At 41.7% G+C, this 23,858-nt stretch overlaps 1 protein-coding gene across 2 annotated transcripts in view; it reads right to left on the bottom strand.

Moving 5' to 3' along the window:
* RPS6KA3 (ribosomal protein S6 kinase A3) overlaps positions 1-11,186 on the bottom strand; it is a 111,443-nt gene extending 100,257 nt beyond the window's left edge. Inside the window, exon 1 of one of the 2 annotated variants that reach the window (XM_049873248.1) lies at positions 10,857-11,186. In XM_049873248.1, the coding sequence (XP_049729205.1) occupies positions 10,857-10,925 (69 nt within the window). In that variant the 5' untranslated portion in view covers positions 10,926-11,186. The remainder of the gene's footprint in view (positions 1-10,856) is intronic. The other variant, XM_049873249.1, reaches the window with a different exon arrangement.
* Between the last annotated feature and the right edge of the window lie 12,672 nt (positions 11,187-23,858).

The following is a 23,858-nucleotide window of genomic DNA, read 5'->3' as shown; positions in this document are numbered from 1 at the left end:
CTTCAAATTAGCAGAGGGTGGACAAAAAGCATAATATTTGAACTTTCATTTATTGTGGCTCTTTTGGAATTTGTATTTAAAGATAGCTTTGATAAATTTGCTAAAAAAAAAAAAAAGAAAGAAAACCAAAACTCATTGCTGTTGAGTCGGTTCCGACTCATAGTGACCCTATAGGACAGAGTAGAACTGCCCCATTCGATTTCCAAGAAGCACCTGGTGGATTTGAGCTGACTTTTTGATTAGCAGCTGTAGCTCTTAATCACTACAACATCAGGGTTCCCAAATTACTAAAAGATTACATTAAAATGTTGTTGAAAATCTAAATTGTAGCAATCTACTTTTCCCATTTTAACTAGCACAGTATAGTGAACTTTTTTTTTTTTTTTTGCTGCAAAAGATCTCTTTGAAGTGTTACAAAAGCAAAGAAGTCACTTTGAGGACTAATGAGCGCCTGATCCAAGCCATGGTATTTTCAATTGCCTCGTCTGCATGTGAAAGCTGAACAATGAATAAGAAAGAACAAGGAAGAACTGATGCCTTTGAATTACGGTGTTGGCAAAGAATATCAAAAATACCACGGAGTGCCAGAAGAACAAACAAATCTATCTTGGAACAAGTACAGCCAGAACGTGCTTTATAGAATCGAGGATGACTAGACTTCGTCTCAGGTACTTCGGACATATAATCAGGAGGGATCAGTCCCTGGAGAAGGACATCATGCTTGGAAAAGTTGAGGGTCAGTGAAAAAGAGGAAGACCCTCAATGAGGTGGGCTGACACACTGGCTGCAACAATGGGCTCAAACATAGCAACGATTGTGAGGATGGCACAGGACTGGGCAGTGTTTCGCTCTGTTGTACACAGGGTTGCTATGAGTTGGAACCAACTTGACAGCACCTAACAAAAATAGTGAACATAAAACAACTTTTTTTGAAAACTACATTTTTCCCATGTTTTGGTGTTATATTTTGAACGAGAAATGTCTCTCTAAAGCTAGTAAAGTTGTAAAAAGTACAGAATGCTGATTTGAGGGGCATGTACCACCTGGGTGGGGGTTTATCAAAACCTTGAGGGTGGGAATGGGAGAAGACAAACCCAATTAAACAGAATTTGAAAAGGCATATTAAATATATTTTTTATCTAGAAAGTACTTCAGCCTGTTAATTTCAAGATACAAATAGAAGATAGGGTTGAAAAACACTGGTGTAGAGAGAGAAAAAAAAGTTCAGGTTGTGCCAATCCTTTAATCCAGGATTACACTGTTCAATATGGTAGTCAATAGCTACATGTGACTGCTTAAATTTAATCAAAATTAAAAATTCAATTTCTCAGTCACACTAGCCACATTTCAAGTGCTCAACTGGCTAGTGGCTACTATATTGGAAACCGCTGATCTAGTTTTTTAAGTGAATCCTTCCTATTATATTATTTTCAGATAAATGCCTCTGTTTCTAAACGTGAAGAATTGAAATAACATTTTGGATAACTGAGGTTTTTACTTTATGCTCTGCAAGATTTCGGGAGCGAAGATTTTTCCCAAACTGCTGCACTTGAGATGTACTTCAATCTGTTAATGTCAAAATGATCTTTTGCTTTAGGCTATCATTTGACCTGTGCTTCTAACACATATCAAATGACTAAACCAAGTTTCCTGTAACAAGCTTGGTGGACCAAAGGATTAGTACCAAGCTCACAGAACTCTAGATGACCGGGTCAGATTTTAAGATGAGATCATGATCATATGCACCCAAAACCAAAACCAAACCCAGTGCCGTCGAGTCGATTCCAACTCATAGCGACCCTATAGGACAGAGTAGAACTGCCCCATAGAGTTTCCAAGGAGCGCCTGGCGGATTTGAACTGCCGACCCTTTGGTTAGCAGACGTAGCACTTAACCACTACGCCACCAGATTATAAAATCAGTTTACGCGGTGAACAAAACAACTAGTTTTTAAGGTATGTAAGAAAGCATGGATTTATCAGTTACGATGGGAAAATTCAAATTAAGTTACACTACTGCTACAATTCTGTTTATACTAATAGAGGAAAGGAATGACAGCAGAAGTCTGAAAGTGCTTTTGGACTTACACATAAATGTAGAAATCTAATATTTAGGAACCTAGTACTATTTCATAGGGGGGAAAGAGGTTCACAGTGTGGACACCTGACTCTAGGTGGGGCAACAGGATAGCTTCTGTCCTTTTCCCCCTTTTTTTTTTTTAGCACTATTTCATAGGGGGGAAAGAGGTTCACGGTGTGGACACCTGACTCTAGGTGGGGCAACAGGATAGCTTCTGTCCTTAGTTCACCTTCTACTTTCTAGCTCACATCTGCAAGAGAAATATGCAAAGTAGGTAATGCTAGTAAGTGAGCCATTCTGATATGGCATGTTAAAACATAAAATAACCCTTTATTATTAAGTAATATCAAAACCAAAACCAAACCCATTGCCATCGAGTCAATTCCAATTCACAGCCACCTTAGACAAGAGTAGAACCGCCCCATCGGGTTTCCAAGGCTGTAATCGTCATGGAAGCAGACTGCCATGTCTTTCTCCTGTGGTGTGGCTGGTGGGTTCAAACTGCCGACCTTTTGATTAGCAGCTGAGTACTTAACCACTGCACCACCGGAGCTCCTTATTATTAATATTCCCATCAAATACCCCTGGCTCCAGAGGTATGTGTACGTAATATTTTATGTTACTTGGTAAGCTGTAAGTTTCATTTTTAAGATAAGGTCAAAATGTTTCCTAGTTAAAAAATGGGTGTATCAAAATATTAACCCTAGCTATCTGTTTTATAGTAATTGCAAGTTAGAGACAATTAATTTAAAAGAAATGGGAAAGGTAGTTGGATTAAAGAAATTGTTTAACTCCACATTTCCAAATTTATTTCATTATGTTATGCCCCTTTTTTTTGTTGTTGCTGGTTTTTTTGGGGGGGGCTGGCATGGTTTTGGGGGCACAGGTATAACTTTTAACATCTCCCCAAACTTTTCAGTTTGAAAAATATTGTATGTACTATTTAAGGATCCTTAAGTACTAACACTACATAACAGATCACATCCAAAGGATTATATTTCTAGACAGGAAAACCTCATTACTCAGGGCATATTCAAACAACCAAAGCAAATGTGTTTACAGTAATGGGGAGGGAGGTGTGCCAGATTCATTTCTTTTCCTAAAAATGAAATTAACAGAACCGATTCAGGCTCTGCAAATGCTAAATATTAGAAGGTATGCATATTTTGTTTTGATATGCTTTAGAAAGAAAGTTAAAATTCTACCTATCAACACTGTATACGGACTTTAACCATTTCTTCTGGGACACACTTCCTCCACGAGGTTGACTACAAGATATGACATTGATTACAAAACATCATATGTAACATGCACCATTATTTTATAGATCACTAAGAAAAACGCCTGCTGCTAATTAAACTATGACACGCCATTGAGTGTAAGAAAACTTCCAATTTCAGGAATGTTAAGATGTGAACATACTTTCCTTTCTTCCATCTTCCACAAATATTCAAGATGTTTTTGAAAAATATTTATTGTGTTTTCAGTGAAAGTTTACACCGCCAATTAGTCTCCCCTTTGACAATTTCTATACAAATTTTTCAGTGACATTAGTTACATTTTTTCACAATGTGTCAACATTCTCTCTAATTGCATTCTGGTGGTTCCGTTTCCAGGTCTCTAGTATCCCTGCCCCCTGATGGTCTCATCTTTGATTTAGAGTAACTTTTGACCTTTTGGTCTCATGTAGACAGTTTTTTTAATAGAGCACCATGAGTGCTCTTCAAAAAAATTTTTTAATCTATTTTTCTCTTTTAAAGACAACTACCAAGATTGAAGTTGCCAAGAATTTCATTTTACTTGGATCCACAATCAACAGCCATGGAAGCAGCAGTCGAGAAATCAAAAGACGCATTGCATGGGGTAAATCTGCTACAAAGGACCTCTTCAAAGTGTTGAAGAGCACAGATGTCACCCTGAAGACTAAGGTGCGCCTGACCCAAGCCATGGTATTTTCAGTCACATCATCTACATGTGAAAGCTGGATAATGAATAAGGAAGACCGAAGAAGAATTGACACCTTTGAATTGTGGTGTTGGCGAAGAATATTGAATATACCATGGACTGCCGAAAGAATGAACAAATCTGTCTTGGAAGAAGTACAACCAGAATGCTCCTCAGAAGCACGGATGGCGAGGCTGTGTCTTACATACTTTGGACATGTTGTCAGAAGAGATCAGTCTCTGGAGAAGGACATCATGCTTGGCAGAGTACAGGGTCAGCAGAAAAGAGGAAAACCCTTGACAAACCGGACTGACACAGTGGCTGCAACAAGGGGCTCAAGCATAACAATGACTAAGGATGGCTCAGGACTGGGCAGTGTTTCGTTCTGTTGTGCATAGGGTCGCTGTGAGTCGGAACCGACTCGACGGCACCTAACAACAACAATAGGAAATAAGGAAACCCTGGTGGCATAGTGGTTAAGTGCTACAGCTGCTAACCAAAGGGCTGGCAGTTCAAATCCACCAGACACTTCTTGGAAACTCTATGGGGCAGTTCTACTCTGTCCTATAGGGTCGCTATGAGCCGGAACCAACTTGACGGTACCTAACAACAACAACCAATATTGAGGAGGGGAACAACAGAAAAAGGACAAGATTCAAGAGATTTCTGTTCACCTTAACTTTACCCATTTTATTCAGATAGCATAATGGTTCTGTTTAAACAGATCAACCAAATAAATCATTTTTAATTGTTCTGCTTGATTCTGAAAAAATTGTCCCAGAGGAAAAACATGAAACTTTTTCAGACAGTTCTTTGTGAGGTGATTCATTATAATTACTATTTATTAAATGCTTAAACCATGTGCTGGGTCAACTGCTTTACATATGTTATCATTTCATTTAATTCTCACCCCAACCCTGTGGGGTAGATATTAATTTTCTTCTCTATTTTATGATTAGGATGCTGAAGCTTAAAGACATGAAATAACTTGCATAAGGTTACAAAGTTACTAAGTGGCAGAACCGGGAATAAAACCCAGGACTTTATGGCTCCAAAGCTTCAACACTGTGTCATACATCTAAATTATGCAACAAACCTTCTAAACTGAAATCTTAATTACAGCTAACTAGCATATTTGTTTAAAATAAGCCCAATTTATTAAATGATAGGGATGTGTTATATGGATACATTTTACCCTGAATTTATTTTACAACAAACATACATAGTATATTTGTGCTTGCTGTTAAATCTTGACACATTTTACCAAATAACTGAGATTTATGGTTGCTTTAATCCTTGCTTCTACGATATTTGGTATTAAATTGATAAACCAGAATATCTGAGATCTGATATTTGTTTCAGATTAATGATACAGGTAGCTGTATTCACACTGATGGGGAAAAAGACATCTAATGTTAAGTATTAAAATGTCTGTGCTTCTTTTTTCTATGATGTGAATCGAGGAATGGGATGTGTAATTTATATACTTGCACAATTACAATGCAATGCGTTAAACCTTGTTATCCACCAAAACACATGAACAACTGAGAACTATCACACTCATGCATTACCACTGTGACCACCAAGATGTCACTGTTGTACATTAAAATCTGAGCCACTGAGCCCAAAGCACCCTGTCTGCACTGAGTGGATTGAGTCACATTGAACATTAACTACCATTCACAGCCTGGCAGCTCATAAATCTCTGACTGGGGAATTCCGCAGCAAATCTCCTCAATTATCACAATGGTATGACTTTTTAAAAATGGATGATAATTACAAAACAATAACCTTCAGAACAATTCTTCTGTAAGTTAGACTTCTGGAGAAATGGTCTGTTAGATGTTCAGTCATTCCACAATTCACTGAATGACCAGTCCTTGGTCAGGAGTACACACCCCAATTATGCCACTCTTCTTAAATAAAAAACAGGATATACTTATTGTGATTTCCAGAGAAGTATCTTTAAAAAGTAGCCTCCTTTAATTAGATAAGTTTATCTCTTTATCTTTAAATTTCAATTTAAATGCACCCAGGAAGTTTCACGTTTTGAATCTACCCCATGAGCGCAGGATCAAAACGATGCGTCAAGTTGCCAAAAGAAAGCAAACTTTCCTAAATTTTAGTTTAACAAAAACTGACACCATATATCATAATCACTGAAAACAATGAAGTGTTCAGCAATGTGTCACAGTTACTTGACAGTTGACATGTAACAATACCTGTCCTCTCCTCAGATCTTCACTTGGGAGAAAGAAAAAAAACCTGAAAGGTGGTAAAAATGAAACAGGAAAAGGAAAAGAAACTTAATTTAAAACATTTTTTTCCCAAAATCAACGATCAAACTTTAACAGAATGTTTTCCCCTATAGATGACATATAAGAAACCTACATAATATTGATAGAGTAGCAATACTACAGAATCCAATGAAATCTTTGAGGTTAAAAATGGGTGCACATTCACTGAAGATGGTCTCCAATACAAGGGCCTCATTCTTTATATATAAAATATTAAAATAGTTAATAGTTTTCAAAGCATTATGGGTGCTTGTTATTTAAAGAAATTCAAGGTGGCTATTTTTACACAACACATTTCTGTAAAGCAAAAATCATTCCTTAATTTTATTATTTTTGAAAATTGTTCACATTTAGGTTTACTATAATTTATTCCCACTCTAGTGAAACTGAGAAAAGTGTCATTCTAGGTCAGGCTTATGATCCAGTAAATGTTGCTCCTGACAGCAGAGGCAAGGAAATTTGTAGAACAGTAGAGCCACATTTCTTTGGTATGAATCTCTAAACAGTCAAATATCCCAAAACATACCAGCATCTTTTAAGTAACGCACTAAAACCTGTTGCCGTCAAATTGATTCCGACTCATAGTGACCCTATAGGAGAGCAGAACTGCCCCACAGGGTTTCCAAGGAGTGGCTGGTGGATTTGAATTGCTGACCTTTTGGTTAGGAGCTGAGCTCTTATTGACTGTGCCATTGGGCGGCCATGAGGAGTTTTGAATTCACCTACATCATTTAGGAAGCCATTTGGTTTTTAGCTCCTACCAGTCCTTCCTTTGCTTACATAGTACTTCCTTTATTATCCTCAATTTACTGCTTTAAACATTCGGCCTAGTTCTAGCCTATCATGTTTTGACTCATGCTTGAGTTTAACCACAAGGCTTTTTGTTTTGTTTTGTTTTGTTTTGAACACCATGAGACCAGTAGGAGGTCCTAAGGCAGGAAGGCTACTACGTAAAGGAATAAAGAAACTGCGGGTGTTTTTGGTGAGGTGCTCAGGTCTTTTTAAATTGTTCATATTTCAATGTATAATTTAAATGTTAAGAACAAAGATAAGATCCATTGTCACCTTTCCTGATCTTTATGACTAATTCACTGCCCATGGTACCTAGGTGCCAGGTACTGTGGTAAGTGCTGAGGATACAGAGAAAAGTCTCTGCTCTCAAGAGTTCACAGCCTACTAGGGATGAGACCATTGAACGTAAATTCCTATACAGACCAACTTTGAAATCTTTTAGTCTGCAGAGAAAGCGTGTGATGTATTTACTGAAGTAAATTACTATTAAGAAAACAACAGCAATGTTACTCTGATAAAATACAATTGCTCTCTGATAGGAACCTACTGAGGAAGCCGATGGCAGAATAGTGGGTACCAATATTACACCTCTGAATGAAAATTCTCAACCCTTCCCTCACCAAACCAAAAAAAAAAAAAAACCCAAACCCTTTGCCGTCGAGTCAATTTCGACTCACAGCAACCCTATAAGGACAGAGTAGAATTGCTCCGTAGGGTTTCCCAGGAGCAGGCTGGGGGGCATTCGAACTGCCGACCTTTTGTTTAGCAGCCTGTGCACTCTCAACCCTTCCCTCACAGGCTTCAATATTTCCAAATAAGTATCAGAAGTAAATTACCTAGAACAGCCTAACAATCAAAGTTAACAAAGCATCTACAGGCAATTTGTGAGAATCTAGTTTGACATATCTTATGCCAGAATACAAAGAAAATTCTTTAAAAAATGGCAAACTGTAGACAGGGTCGCTATGAGTCGGAATCGACTCGACGGCACTGGATTTGGTTTTTTTTTGGTTTGGTCTGCCACGTTCTGGGAAACATGACAGTAACTGAAGTACCTAGGCTTTAAAAAGAGACCTCTTACGGTACTCTAAATTGTTCCTGAAAAATGCATGATCTCTAACTACCAGCTTATTTATTCATACCCTGAATTTTTCCACAATAGATCTGAAGCAGCTACCCTAACATAAAGCAAAGCTCATGAACTGTATCCATCTGGTTTTGAATTATCGCTCTGCCATTGATAATTTACAATCTTTGTGCCCTTAACTTCTGAGATTCAGTCTTCTAATCTGTAACAACGGGGAGGGACAGACCACAATACTACCCCGCTGTGTCATGCCAAAAAACCCCAAACCTGCTGCCTTCGAGTGGATTCCGACTCATAGTGACCCTATAAGACAGAGTAGAACTGCCCCAGTTTCCAAGAAGCACCTGGCAAATTCGAACTGCCTACCCTTTGGTTAGCAGCCCTAGGGCTTAATCACAATGAGATAGCATGTAGCACAGTACCTGGCGTATAAAAAAGAAAGCATATAGTAGCTGTTAAGTAAGTATCAGCTTTCTGCCTTCCTTACCCAAATGTATATGCTAAACAAATTTTTTTCCTACACATTGATACATGCCAAGCAGAAATGTGGACTGATTCTGATTTGCAAACGTTAATGTTTGCATCTAAAAATTTGGCTCAAAGCAAATTCAACTTCTTTCAACAAGCTCAGCACTTCGAGAACATATTTTATTAACCTTTTAGTGATATTATTTAATGCAAGAAAAAGACTTCTGAGGGAAAGAAAAAAATGAATGAAAAGCGCCCCCTGGCATACTATTTTTCTCACTCCCTATCCAAAGGATGATAAAAAAATTCTAAGTTTGACTTTCTTACAGAAGATTTATAGCATTAGGCTGACTAACACGATCATTTTAAGGGAAATTCCTGTAATTCTGCCAGTCTTAAAAACACGATTTCGTTATTTATTTATTTTCAAGAGCAGCATTTCGTTTAGGTTTTAAAAGTATGTTCCGAGTCGCAAAATACTAAGCACCAATCGTAAGTACCATTACAACTCTGCTTGCGCTGTAAAGAGCAAGTAAACATTTTATACAGCAGTGAAGGTGACCAGGAAACAGCGGAAAAGCTATTTGAACCCCTCCCCCTCCATTATACCCGAGAATGCAAGTGTCCCGCATCTCAGATCAAACAGAGCCTTGGTCTCACTGACGTAACCAGTAATCCTATCCACCTCTCACACTGCGGAGGCCGGCAGGGCCAGCGGCTGCCGCCAAGTACACCACTCATCAGAGCCTGTCCCGTTCCACCCCCGCGTTTCAGTCATGCTTTCCAGAAATGGGGTCACTCACTCAGTAACTATTACACACACTCAGCCTAGCATCCTGTAATCCCCCAAAGTCCGCTGTAGGGAAAGAAGACAGCAAAAAGTAAAGAAAGAAGAATGGCAGACGCGCCACCATCAGGAACTGATTTTCCACTCCGAAAACCAAAACCAAACCAAACCGTTGCCATCTAGTAGATTCTGACTCATAGCGACCCTAAAGGACAGAGCAGAACAGAGTAGAAGTGCCCCACAGGGTTTCCAACCCAGCAGTGTTTCGTTCTGCTGTGCATAAGGTCGCTATGAGTCGGAACCAACTCCACGGTACCTAACAACAACAACTACAATCTTTAAGGAAGCAGACTACTACATCTTTCTCCTGCGGAGCGGCTGGTGGGTTTCAACCGCCGACCTTTTGGTTAGCAGCCGAGCGCTTAACCACTGCGCCACCAGGGCTCCTTCCACTCCGGAGATGCACCCTAATAACCTGGAATGGGTCTTGTCTGGGTCATTTTCGCAAACCCTGAGTTCGTGCTGGGATCGGCTGCGAAAAGCTGGTGGCTGGGATGTAGCCAGGGCAATTCTGTTTGGTCCTGTTGCGGGCCGGAAAGGGCACGCACAAGGTACTCGGGTGGGTGTCTCAGGGACGGTCACCAGATCCCAGGGTAGGAAAACCAGAAAGGCCTTTAGGGCGGCCGTTGATCTCCTTGACTATCACCTTCTCGCCTCTATGGGCAGGAAACTCAAGTTTAACTCGCAGGGACAGAGTCCTCGAGCTCAGCGACCTCAGAAGCGGATGGGGGGGCACCTCAGGATCCCCCTTTCTCCTTTGCAGCAGCAGCTGCGGCAGATGGAAGGAAGCAAAAACCCTAGGCTGTCCAGCACCCCTTACCCGAAAGCCCTACACGTCGCCACCCCTGTCCCAGGCCCTTCCTGCCTCCGTGCGCCCGTGTTCCCGTAGCAACCCCCGACCCCGAACCCACTCGAGAGCCCCTGCTTCTCGGGGAACCTAATCCATACCCTTCGGCCACCCCGCAAAGTCGCCCAGGTCCAGGGAAGCCCCCGACCGGCAGGGCCAAAGTTCCCAACTCCCCGCCGGTCCCCGCTCCGCCTCCCGGGTCCCCCACGCAAACTTGATGACAATCGGCACCTCGCGAAGCCCCAGCGCCCACTCCAAACCTCACGCGCCGCCACCCCAAGAGCCCCTCGAGGAAGCGAGGGTAGGCGACGGTGCGGGTGGGAGCAACAGCCAGAGACGGACAAGCCAACCAGCCCCAAGTCCCCGAACCGGAATCCCGGACCGAGGGAGACGCGAGCCGAGAGGAAGCAGCCGAGTGGCCGGGCGCCGGGAAGGAGCGAGCCGGCCGGGCGAGGGGTGGGGGCTCGCGCCGCCGGGCCGCCCCGCCGCACTCACCTCTGCGCTGTCGGACGGGCTCTCCACAGCCATCTTCTGCCACGGGTCCGCCAGCTGCGCCAGCGGCATCTTCCCCCCCGGCCCGCCGCCTTCACCGCCTCCTCCCGCCCCGCCCGCCCCGCTCCGTCGCCGCCCGAGCCCCACGGCAGCAGCAGCAGCAGCGGCAGCGGCAGCGACGGCGGTGGCGGCCCCGCAGAGGGCTCGGCACCGACACTGGTCTCCCGGACCGCGCGCCCAGCCCAAGACGTCCGCGCGCTTAGGTAGAGCCTCGCGCCGCCGCCGGGCACGGGGTCTCGCCCCTTTCTTCCTCTCCTCCTTCCGCCGCCGCGACTACAGCTCCGCCCCCCCCCCCCGCCCGTTCCCGCGCCCGCTCCAAGCAGAACAGCGGCCGCCGCGCGCTCCCCACTTCCGCTCACAACATGGCGCCTAAGCGATACCTGTCTCTCAGAGCGAGGCTAGCCGCCGCCGCGCGCACCCGGGGCGGGGCTTGAGGCGGCCACGCCCGTAGCCCGCCGCGCTGCCCGCCTCCCGGCTCCCTCCCTTCTTCCCAGCCCCTGTTTCGGGGCCTCGCCTACTTTCAGGAAGGGCGAGTCCGAGAGATCTGGGGGCGTCCAAGGGAGGCGAGGGAAAGAGGAGGGGAAAGGCAGGAGGGGCGGGCGGCTGGGAGCCTGTAACTACCACAGGTCTGAGCAGGTCGGAGACTCCTAGGGAAAGATAGAGAGCAGTGGTCCCCCCCGGAGGAGGGAGCTCAGTCAGGCGTGGGGGCCGGGGGGCGCAGACCCAGGCCGGGTGTCCTGGCGTGTCCTTTTGGCCAGCTGTCTCCGGGGGTGCCTGTGGGCGCGTCTGGTCTGGGAGCACGTCCTGTAAGTGCCCAAGACCCGCCCTTTCCAGGGTCACAGGCTGGGCATTCACCTGCCCCACCCCCAGATGGGGACTTGGGAAGCTCGGTGCCGGGGAGCCCCCGGGGTTCGGCTCCCAGTTGGATTCAAGGCTCTCTAAGTTGACGCTTTTGTGTTAAATGTTTGATATTCGGGTTGCATTGTCTTGCTTCGGTCCCCCCCCCCCGCCCCATCCCCTCCTCACGTCCGCCTTGCCCTCAGGCTTCGGTCCTGACCTCCAAAGTCCCTACTCCTTACGGCCTGAATGTTCGCGAAGGAATACATAGGGAGGTTACTGAAGGCTGCTGCTCTCGGCAGAGGTCGAGGAGTTATTAAAAAAATATCTTGTAGGCAGATGCGCGGGTTTCCTGCTCCTCCGTTGACTTTAAATAAAAGATTATATTAAAAAGTCAGGTTGACCGTGGGCGGAGGAGGAGAGGGCCGAGGGGGTTCTGACTCCTTCTCCAGGTCAGGATGGGAGATCTAAGGAAACCCACCCCGAGACGGCGACGGAGTCCCGGGGGACGAGGAGAGCTCGGGAGCGGGAGTCTCCAGTGGGTCCCGGAAGCCGGCGAGGTTTGACCCCGGGCCACCGTGCCAGGTGCACTGGCGCGCTGAGTGTGCCTGCACGGGCAGAAAATGTAAAAGTCGCCAAGCTGAGTGGAAAGCTACCGCAGCCACTGGCCAAGCGCCCTGCAAGGGGGAAGAAGAAAGCCAAAGGAACTCTATGGGCCGGCCAGTCCCTTGGTGCCCACAGGCCGCGGCCAGGCGTCCCGGGCCTCCCACGCCCCGCCATCACAGCGCGTCCCCGCTGCGCTCCCCGCGCACGCCTCGTAGCAGCTCCCTTTCATCCCTCCTGGCCCCAGACACCTGGAGCGCCCTCGCCTTCTTCCCTGTGCAGGTGTGAGCAGGTGAGATTAGAGCCCCACATCCAGCCGGCCAGGTCTGCGCTGGCGGGCGGCGCGAGGTTCCTAACTGAGCCCGCGAGGAGCAGGGGTTGGGCTCTTTCTGCTGCCTTTGCCAGAGCTCCTCTTGGCACGGGCTCAAGGTCCACGAGCCTCAGGACCACCTGAGGAGGCTCCATCTGTTTAGGGAGCCGAAGGAGGAGGCCTGAGAGCCGGAAATCCCCTCTGTGCGCCCTCTCAGGCAGCCCTGGACCCCGGGCGCACAACTCGGGGTTGGACAACATCTGGGCAGTCTCAGCATGGCCTGCGGGCAGAAGGGGCCACTTGGCTGGTGCTTTCGTCACCTCCTCCAACCGACTTGATTTAAAGGTGCTGCAAATCCAACCTGGACCCAAACTCAGCTAATTTAGCAGCAGCATCTCTGTAATTCCTGACGATAAAACCTGCTGGCAGAAATATGAAGATAAGGAGTTGTATATTATTTTGCATTTATGTATAAAATGCCTAATTTACCTTTCATTTACATTGCAAAGCCACATCCCAATTCCTTATAGCGATAAGAAGTTGGTCAGTGATCAATTATTCTGGTTAACATTCTTGCTTTAGTAAAAATATCCAGAGTTGCAGAGAGACAGTTGTGTGTCTAACACTGTCCAGCGGTTATTACTCCACTCAAAGGATGAACTAATCTTTAAAAAAATAAAATAAATTCTATACCATTTTCGGTATCAACTTTTATTCATTTACTTTACCTTGAGACCCAGAGGAATAAATTTTAACACAAAGTTAATTGATCGCTAAGAGTAATGTGAGCAGTAGTGACAGTGTGGGAATTAAGCATTAAATGAACTGTTAATAATGGGCTAAAGTACCACTCGCACAGCTGCGTTGCACAGGGTATTAACTTGATAAATATTTGTGAATTCATTTAGAAAAATACCCTCCTCCTTCCTTTTGCCCAAGGAGAAAAGCGAATTTGTTGTTGTTATTAACAATGAACTTTTTTCTTTTATTTTATTAAATCCAAGAGTGTTGCAACCACTTTCTTTGGTTGGGTCAATTTGGGAAAATAAAACGAGGCTGGGGGATTTTTCTTGCAGATAGCAGCAAAAAAGAGTTATTTGAACACAGAAGCTGATATTGCCCTGGACAGGGTTACCATTTTTTCCCCCGTTTAACAAAGGAGACCTCTAAGTGACTGCCTCCAATCTCTAGACCTACGAAGTCTAATATGGTAGACACTAGTCACATGTGGCCACAGACGCTTAACTGAGGTTGGCTAGTCAAAATTGAGGAGTCCCTGGGTGGCGCAAATGGTTAAGCGCTCCACTACTAGCCCAAAGGTAGGTGGTTTGAACCCTCCCAGAGGCGCCTCTGAAAATCCTGTGGAACAGTTCTATTCTGCACACGTGAGTCAGAATTGACTCGTCAGTGTCTAAAAACGAGTCACAAATTGAGAAGAGCTATAAATGTAAAATTCACACCAGATTTCAAAGACTTAGTACAAAAAAGGATATAAATTATCTCATTAATAATTTTTATATTGATTACATGTTGAAATGATATTTTGAATCTGTTGTGTTAAGTATTTCATTAAAACTAACTTCACCTGTTTCTTTTTACTTTTTTTATATGGCTACTGTAAAACATATACTCATGTATGGGGGTGGCTCCCTTGTGGCTTGCATTATATTTCTCTAAGAAGCACTGCTCTAGAACTTTCTTTTAACATTGAGCCTTCTATATATTCCTATGAGTCCTATAATGAATGTTAAGTGGTATCCTCATATTCCACTGTCTTTTTGTCCTCAAGAGTGCAAAATCAGCAGAAAGGCTACTGATTCTGTGATCCTCTCCCCACCCTCCCCCCAACACGCAAATCTCTCAGTCAGAAGTAAAATATTGGAAAGTTATTACTTGAAACTATAGCAGTGGGTTGAAACAGCAAACCTCAGTTGAAAATCTGGACTAGGTTTCCAAGAAATCATTCCTAATGTATGACAGGACAACCAGATTTAACCTCCTCTGCCCCCACCAATTTCCTGCTATAATTACAACCTTTGTATACAAGTTTAAATGGACATGTATTTAACAAAATAACATTTGTTCAAAAATGAAGTTACATCAGTCTGGAAAAGTTGCAAGATGACTAACTATGGCACATGGCGTAATCTCTGCTTCACATATCCACAATTACATATAGGTTTGTTACTATTAAAAAAAGTCCATAATATAAACACCATCATCTCTTTTTTTATATAATTTTTATTGTGCTTTAAGTGAAAGTTTAAAAAGCAAGTCAGTGTCTCACACAAAAACCCATATACACCTTGCTACACACTCCCAATTACTCTCCCCCTAACGAGACAGCCCGCTCTCTCCCTCCACTCTCTCTTTTCGTGTCCATTTTGTCAACTTCTAACCCCCTCTACCTTCTCATCTACCCTCCAGGCAGGAGATGCCAATGTAGTCTCAAGTGTCCACCTGATCCAAGAAGCTCACTCCTCACCAGCATCCCTCTCCAACCCATTGTCCAGTCCGATCCATGTCTGAAGAGTTGGCTTCGGGAATGGTTCCTGTCCTGGGCCAACAGAAGGTCTGGGGGCCATGAGCACCGGAGTCCTTCTAGTCTCAGTCAGACCATTAAATCTGGTCTTTTTATGAGAATTTGGGGTCTGCATCCGACTGCTCTCCTGCTCCCTCAGGGGTTCTCTGTTGTGTTCCCTGTCAGGGCAGTCATCGGTTGTAGCCAGGCACCATCTAGTTCTTCTAGTCTCAGGATGATGTAGTCTCTGGTTCATGTGCCCTTTTCTGTGTCTTGGGCTCGTAATCACCTTGTGTCCTTGGTGTTCTTCATTCTCCTTTGCTCCAGGTGGGTTGAGAACAATTGATGCATCTTAGATGGCAGCTTGCTAGCGTTGAAGACCCCAGACTCCACACTCCAAAGTGGGATGCAAAGTGTTTTCTTCATAGATTTTGTTATGCCAATTGACTTACATGTCCCCTGAAACCATGGTCCCCAAACCCCTGCCCCTGCTACACTGGCCTTTGAAGCATTCAGTTTATTCAGGAAACTTCTTTGCTTTTGGTTTAGTCCAGTTGTGCTTACCTTGCCTGTATTGTGTGTTGTCTTTCCCTTCACCTGAAGTAGTTCTTATCTACCATCTAATTAGTGAATACCCCTCTCCCACCGTCCCTCCCTCCCTCCTCTCGTAACCACGAAAGAATGTTTTCTTCTCAGTTTAAACTATTTCTCAAGTTCTTATAATAGTGGTCTTATACAATATTTGTCCTTTTGCAACTGACTAATTTCACTCAGCATAATGCCTTCCAGGTTCCTCCATGTTATGAAATGTTTCAGATTCCTCACTGTTCTTTATCGATGCGTGGTATTCCATTGTGTGAATATACCATAATTTATTTATCCATTCATCCGTCGATGGGCATCTTGGTTGCTTCCATCTTTTTGCTATTGTAAACAGTGCTGCAATAAACATGGGTGTGCATATATCTGTTCATGTAAAGGCTCTTATTTCTCTAGGATATATTCTGAGGACTGGGATTGCTGGATTGTATGGTAGTTCTATTTCTAGCTTTTTAAGGAAGCACCAAATCGATTTCCAAAGTGGTTGTACCATTTGACATTCCCACCAGCAGTGTAGAAGTGTTCCAGTCTCTCCACAGCCTCTCCAACATTTATTCTTTTGTGTTTTTTGGATTAATGCCAGCCTTGTTGGAGTGAGATGAAATCTTATTGTAGTTTTGATCTGCATTTCTCTAATGGCTAATGATCATGAACATTTCCTCATGTATCTGTTAGCTACCTGAATGTCTTCTTTAGTGAAGTGACTATTCATGTCTTTTGCCCATTTTTTTATAGGGTTATTTGTCTTTTTGTAGTTGAGTTTTTGCAGTATCATGTAGATTTTAGAGATCAGACACTGATCGGAAATCTCATAGCTAAAAACTTTTTCCCAGTCTGTAGGCAGGCTTTTTACTCTTTTGGCGAAGTCTTTGGATGAGCATAGGTGTTTGATTTTTAGGAGCTCCCAGTTATCTAGTTTATCTTCTGCATTCTTAATAATGTTTTGTATACTGTTTATGCCATGTATTAGGGCTCCTAACATTGTCCCTATTTTTTCTTCCATGATCTTTATCGTTTTAGATTTTATATTTAGGTATTTGATCCATGTTGAGTTAGTTTTTGTGCATGGAGTGAGGTATGGGTCTTGTTTCATTTTTTTGCAGAAGGATATCCAGTTATGCCAGCACCATTTCTTAAAAAGACTGTCTTTTCCCCATTTAACTGTCTTGGGGCCTTTGTCAAATATCAACTGCTCGTATGTGGATGGATTTATGTCTGGATTCTCAATTCTGTTCCATTGGCCTATGTATTTGTTGTTGTACCAGTATCAGGCTGTTTTGACTACTGTGGCAGTATAATAGGTTCTAAAATCAGGTAACGTGAGGCCTCCTGCTTTGTTCTTTTTCAGAAATGCCTTATTTATCCGGGGCCTCTTTCCCTTCCATATGAAATTGGTGATTTGTTTCTCCATCTCATTAAGGAATGTTGTTGGGATTTGGATCGGAATTGTATTAAATGTATAGATCACTTTTGGTAGAATAGACATTTTTATAATGTTAAGTCTTCCCATCCACGAGCAAGGTATGTTTTTCCACTTATGTAGGTCTCTTTTGGTTTCTTGCAGAAGTGTACTGTAGTTTTCTTTGTATAAGTCTTTTACATCTCTGGTAAGGTTTATTCCTAAGTATTTTATCTTCTTGGGGGCTACTGTAAATGGCATTGATTTGGTGATTTCCTCTTCGATGTTCTTTCATTGGTGTAGAGGAATCCAACTGATTTTTGTATGTTTATCTTGTATCCTGATACTCTGCTGAACTCTTCTATTAGTTTCAGTAGTTTTCTGGAGGATTCCTTAGGGTTTTCTGTGTATAAGATCATGTCATCTGCAAATAGAGATATTTTTACTTCTTCCTTGCCAGTCTGGATGCCCTTTATTTCTTTATCTAGCCTAATTGCTCTGGCTAGGACTTCCAGCACAATGTTGAATAAGAGTGGTGATAAAGGGCATCCTTGTCTGGGTTCCCGATCTCAATGGGAATGCTTTCAGGTTCTCTCCATTTAGGGTGATGTTGGCTGTTGGCTTTGTATAAATGCCCTTTATTATGTTGAGGAATTTTCCTTTTATTCCTATTTTGCTGAGAATTTTTATCATGAATGGGTGTTGAACTTTGTCAAATGCCTTTTCTGCATCAATTGATAAAATCATGTGATTCTTGTCTTGTATTATTTATGTGGTGGATTACATTAATTGTTTTTCTAATGTTGAACCATCCCTGCATACCTGGTATGAATCCCAGTTGGTCATGGTGAATTATTTTTTTGATATGTTGTTGAATTCTATTGGCTAGAATTTTGTTGAGGATTTTTGCATCTACGTTCAAAGGTCTATAATTTTCTTTTCTTGTGGTGTCTTTACCTGGTTTTGGTATCAGGGATAATCATCATCATCTCTTGGAAAAAGTCTTTTCCCTTTACAGGATGTGGAGCATATTTATTTTTCACAAAATGAAAAATTGATCCCTAGAAATCATTGAACTCTTTCTTTTCAGAGAGGATGAAAGATAAGATTTAGGCACAAATTTTATCTCACGTAAGACAATTGTTTAACAAAATACATGCAACATATCTTTTATGTGAGTGAATTTTAGTTTTTTTTTTCTTTGAAATTTCCCAATTGAAATTACTAAGAAGATTTTCCTGATTGAAGAGACAATTGGAATTTCGACATCTTTTTGAACATTTTATTTGCGACAACTCAAATTTTGGAAAATGTGAGGCACTTCTTTAGGTTCCCTTCCAGATACAAAATTCCATGATTCCAGAGTTGCATAAGATGAAAGAACATTAACAAAATCGATAAGGAACTAAAGTGAAGACATTCTTCGATACAAATATATGGGACTGTTTTCTTTAACATTTTTCTGAGTAAGGGACTATGGGGGCATGATAAAAGCAGAAACAAGCTTGTGTCCGAACTCTAGGTAACTTTCCTTTCTAAGCTTCCATTTGAAGGCCTAGACTGGAGACTGGGACAGAGTAGTTGCCCAATAAATATTTGCAGAATAAGCTTTATTTTTCTCGCCTGAAAATAGGGATAATAATACCTCATAGAATTGTTGGGAAGATCAAATGGAAATAATGTCTGTAAAGCATTTAAGCCCAGTGCCCGCCACATAGGAAGTGCTCAATAAATGCAGCTATTGTTATCAGCTTCAGAGAGGGAGTATTCCAACACACATAATGTAATTCAAGTACTTTACTCTTGAAAATTATGTCTTCCCATTTGTTCTGTGAGCATTTTATTATGGCATAATCAATTTCTTTAGGGCATGCTTGTATCACAAAAATGATATCATGAATAATTTCCTGTGGAATTCAAATACAAGAGCATATAGGGAAACTTACTGCTCTGTTTTTAAAGGCACAATACGTACAAATGCAAATGATTACAGGTCATTTGGCTCATAGGTTCTCATCAAAACCTTGTTTATATAATGCTCAAAAGAAACTAACAAATGTATGATTCAAAGTTAACATTACCTGACTCATACTTATGTAGGGAGGATGGGAGGAACAAGGAAGTATGGAGGAGAGGCCTGTGTCAGACAGGCTTTAATGTTTTCTTCTTTTATTGCTTTGATCCTTAGAGGTATCATTTTGTTTTGGAGTCATTTAAAGGGAAAAAATGATGGGGCTTTGAGACTTGACAAGGAACTGAGAAGCCATTCTCTGAGCTTTAATAAGCTACTGTTTTCCTTCTACTAGATCAGAAAAGACCCGCTAAATGTCCTCTTTTATAAACACTAATTCATAAGAGGGAGATAATACATTAAAATTTCATTTTCAAACTGATATTAAAAACGGCTGTTTTAACATGAAGCAAAAATCACAGTATAAAGTATTCCTTCTCAGAGCCCTTCAGAGGCTAGACAATCTTGTTTTATACCTATCAATTTACTCTCAGCTTTTTTCAGTCCACAAACCATTTTGGTGAAGCAAAAACCCAAGGACCACCAGTTCCTACTCATCATCATGAAAAAAAAAATCCCCAAACTTCATGGAACTGTTGTTTTCGAACATAGCTGTTATTGTGGTTACATTTTTTTAAAGTTTATATTTGTGCTTTTGGGTGTAGATTTAAGTCTGCAGCTAGAAAAGATACTTTAAAAATAATCCTGACTATTTTAGTGACTTGCATTTAAGACCAGCCCACAACCAGCCCTTGACTGGAGACAACTTTGGGGAACACTATGAGACTCAATGGAACTCTATGTCTTGGCCACCTACTGAACCCGTGGTCTTTACACTTGGGGAAATTTGAAGCTTTAATCACAAAAATTGTGTGAATGAGGCAGTGTGAAATTGGATCTGCTGGAAAAACTGGCTGTGAATTAATGCCATAGGTGTAAATGAAGTACATTTTCATCAAACAACACATCAATTATGATTTTAGTACCTGATTTTCAAGTGATGTTCCTGGCTACTACCTGTACCTGTTGCCATCGGGTCGATTTCGATTCATAGCGAACCTATAGGACAGAACAGAACTGCCCCATAGAGTTTCTAAGGAGCGCCTGGTGGGTTTGAACTGCTGACCTTTTGGTTAGTATCCGTAGCTCTTAACTACTACACCATCAGGGTCTCCCTGGTTATTTGAAAAGAAAATTAAATATATTTGGGGGTAATAAATATTAAATAATTTCTGGGTTTTTTTTTGAAATATGAATTTAAGTAGTTCACGGTTGCCTTGTAAATAAGGCTAGGAGCCCTGGTGGAGCAGTGGTTAAAGTGCTGGGATGCTAACCAAAAGCTCAGCTGTTCAAAACCACCAGTGGCTCTGTGGGAGAAAGATGTGATAGTTTGCTACTGTAAAGATTTACAGCCTTGGAAATCCTATGGGGCAGTTCTACTCTGTCCTCTAGAGTTGCTATGAGATTTAAACTACGAGTTGGAATTGATTCCAAGGTAGCAAGTTTTTGTTTTTTTTTTTTTTACTAAATAGGGAATGAATTCTGTAGATTAAATGGTTTTCAAGTCACCCCATCTAATAAAGTTTTATGAAAATGATGAGTTCATGTTTAAGCAGGAAGAAACCAATTGAAAGTAGCACTGGCAATTTTGGACACTTTACAGTTTTAGGTAATAATGATGATGATGATAATAACGGCTAGACATTTATCAAGTACTTACCATGTGTCAGGCACTATTATATGCACTTTACACATATTAACCTCTTCAATCTTCACCCTAAGAATATTAATAGCAGCTAACGGCTGTTCAGTACTAGCAAACTTTTAAGTGCTTTACATTCATTATCTCAATTCTAACAATGAGTACTGTTAGCAAAAATTCATATTTTTCATTATAATTAATTCTTCCAAAAAATTTCAAGAAAATGTACCATAAATACAATTAAATAAGTATTTAAAATAATATCTTTATTGAATATACCTGCATGCCCTATTGCTCTCTTATTCTGTGTTTAAGTCTATTGGAGACAGCAAGATTCTGTGAAATGTCATTTAAAAAAAGAACTGAAAATAAATTTCAATTTCTCCAAAGGGCATTATTTGGTAAACGATAAAATGTGAAAACTTGTGGGAAATAAGGCTTTTGAAAGAATGTTAAGGGATATAATCTTCAAATGAAAACTTTCTTTCCATAGTTTATCATAGGTCTTTAGGCCACTGAAAAGATTTTTGCCTCTACACTTGCATAGTGTTTGTCACTTCTAAAAACACTATGTCTAATGTTAAGGATTTCCTAAAATAGTAGGTACATCTCTGTAAGCAACAGGGGAAAAATAACAATAGAAAGGAATTTAGGATATGTTTAAAAATGAGTTAGGAATAGAGTCTAGTATTTGAATCATTTCAAGCTAAGAGAATGATCCCTGATTTTTAGACATCTAGCATCCTTTTTAGCATCCAGATGGAAACCCTGGTGGCATAGTGGTTAAGTGCTACAGCTGCTGCGCTCTTTGGAAGCTCTATGGGGCAGCTCTATTCTGTCCTATAGGGTTGCTATGAGTCGGAATTGACTTGACGGCACTGGGTTTGGTTTTTTTTTTTTTTTTTGGTTTAGTATCCAGATGATTCTACGTGAGCAGTTTCCCCCCAGTATAGTGTACTATGTGGCAGTCTGCTTCTGTAAATTTGATTTACAGCCTTGAAAACCCTATAGGGTTACAATGAGTCAGAATCGATTCAACCGCATGGGGTTTGAATTTTGGAGCCTTGGTGGTGCAGTGGTTAAGAGTGCAGCTGCTAACCAAAAAGTCAGCAGTTGGAATCCACCAGCTGCTCCTTGGAAACCCTATGGGGCAGTTCTGCTCTGTCCTGTAGGGTCACTGTGAGTCAGGGTCGACTTGATGGCAATGGGTTTGGAGTGTAGTACAGTAGCCCTAGTGGCTTACTGGTTAAGAGCTCAGCGGCTAACCAAAAGGTCGGCAGTTCGGAACCCATCAGTCTCTCTACAGGAGAAAGATGTGGTAGTCCATTTTGTAAAGATTAACCAAAAGCAGAAACCAAATCTAGGACAGAGTAAAACTGCCCCTTAGGGTTTCCAAGGCTGTCAGTCTGTACGGAAGCAGACTGTCACATCTTTGTCCCACAGAGTGGCTGGTGGGGTCGAACTGCCAACCTTTAGATTAGTAGTGGAGTGCTTTAACAACTGTGTCACCAGGGCTCCTCTCCATAAAGATTATAGCCTTGGAAACTTTGTGGGGCAATTCTACTCTGTCCCACAGGGCACCGGGTTTGGTTTTTTAGTACATAGTGTGGGTAGTGTCGTGTCGTGTCGTGTCGTGTCGTGTCGTGTCGTGTCGTGTAGTATAGTATGCACTATTATTTCTTAGAAATATATCTCTATATTTTATATAGATATATAGGTGGATATAGATAGATAGATATAGATATACATAGTAGCTTCCTAAATCTTCCCTTTTGTCTGGGAGATCCATATTTGGGCAGATTTCGTTTTTTATTAGAAACTAACTTCTTTCTACTTTTCCTCCTGTATTTCTCAAGGCGGTTTGTGGCATTGCTATGTACTTACTTTACCAAATTAGATTCTAGGATTCAACATGTCATCCTATCCTACTCTCCCCTCCCATCACCACAGTATTTGACTGCTAAATTTTGTTGATTCTACTTCCTAATCTGGATTCTGGCAAAATTTTCAGCTCTACCAGCCCTATCAGAGTTCAGGCCCTCACCATCTCTGGCCTGAATTATGACAGCTCCCTTCAAGCCCTTCCTTTTACCCATTTTCCACACCAAAGAGTGTATCCTAAAATGAAATTCTGCTTAAAATCTGCAATGACTTTCTATAGCTTCAGGATAAAATCCCAGCACCTTTGCCTACGTACAAGATGCTTGCCTTCCTCATCAACCATTAATGACCACAAAAACAAAATAACTAAGGATTTATCTTTCCTTTTCTTAAATTAATTGTATTTCAGGCTAAACAAATAGCACTCGTTGATGAAAGAAATATCTTTACAGAATAATTATGGATTACAAATGTAGAAAGAATGATAGCTTTAGCAGAGCACCATTTTGAAACCCATAATGAAATAACCAATTCAGGCAAAAATTGTAAATGAATAGAGCTATTAGATGAAAGGTTGATGAGGAACTTCAAAATATAACGATGAGACTGCCACCACCTGAGCCCACTGCTCAATCTTAGCATCAATAAGGTGGGGCATTAAAAAATGATAAACCTCTTATGTCCTGCAATAAGAAATACATGGTATGACCTATGATGTATGCTTTCCAAAAAACCTGAAGCTGAATTAAATTAGAACTCTAAAACTGTGCTATCCAACATAGTAGCCATTAGCCTCACATAGCTATTTAGATTTAAATATAAGTTAATTAAAATGAAATAAAATTTTAAAATTCCGATCCTCAGTCGAACTAGCCACATTTCGAGCATCAATTTTCACCTGTGTCTAGTGGCTAAGGTATTAGATGATACTCATTCTAGAACATCTCCGTCATGGCAGAAAGTTCTAATTGAATAGTGCTGCTCAAGAGTTAACTCCCATTTTTGAGAAAAAGGAGAATGCTGTTGTTATTACATGCAGTTGAGTTGGCCCCGACTCATAGCGACCCTATGTACAATAGAA

The sequence above is a fragment of the Elephas maximus genome, chromosome X (assembly GCF_024166365.1).
Source record: "Elephas maximus indicus isolate mEleMax1 chromosome X, mEleMax1 primary haplotype, whole genome shotgun sequence".
NCBI classification, from domain to species: Eukaryota; Metazoa; Chordata; class Mammalia; order Proboscidea; family Elephantidae; genus Elephas; species Elephas maximus.
This window is presented reverse-complemented; position numbering and strand designations above follow the sequence as displayed.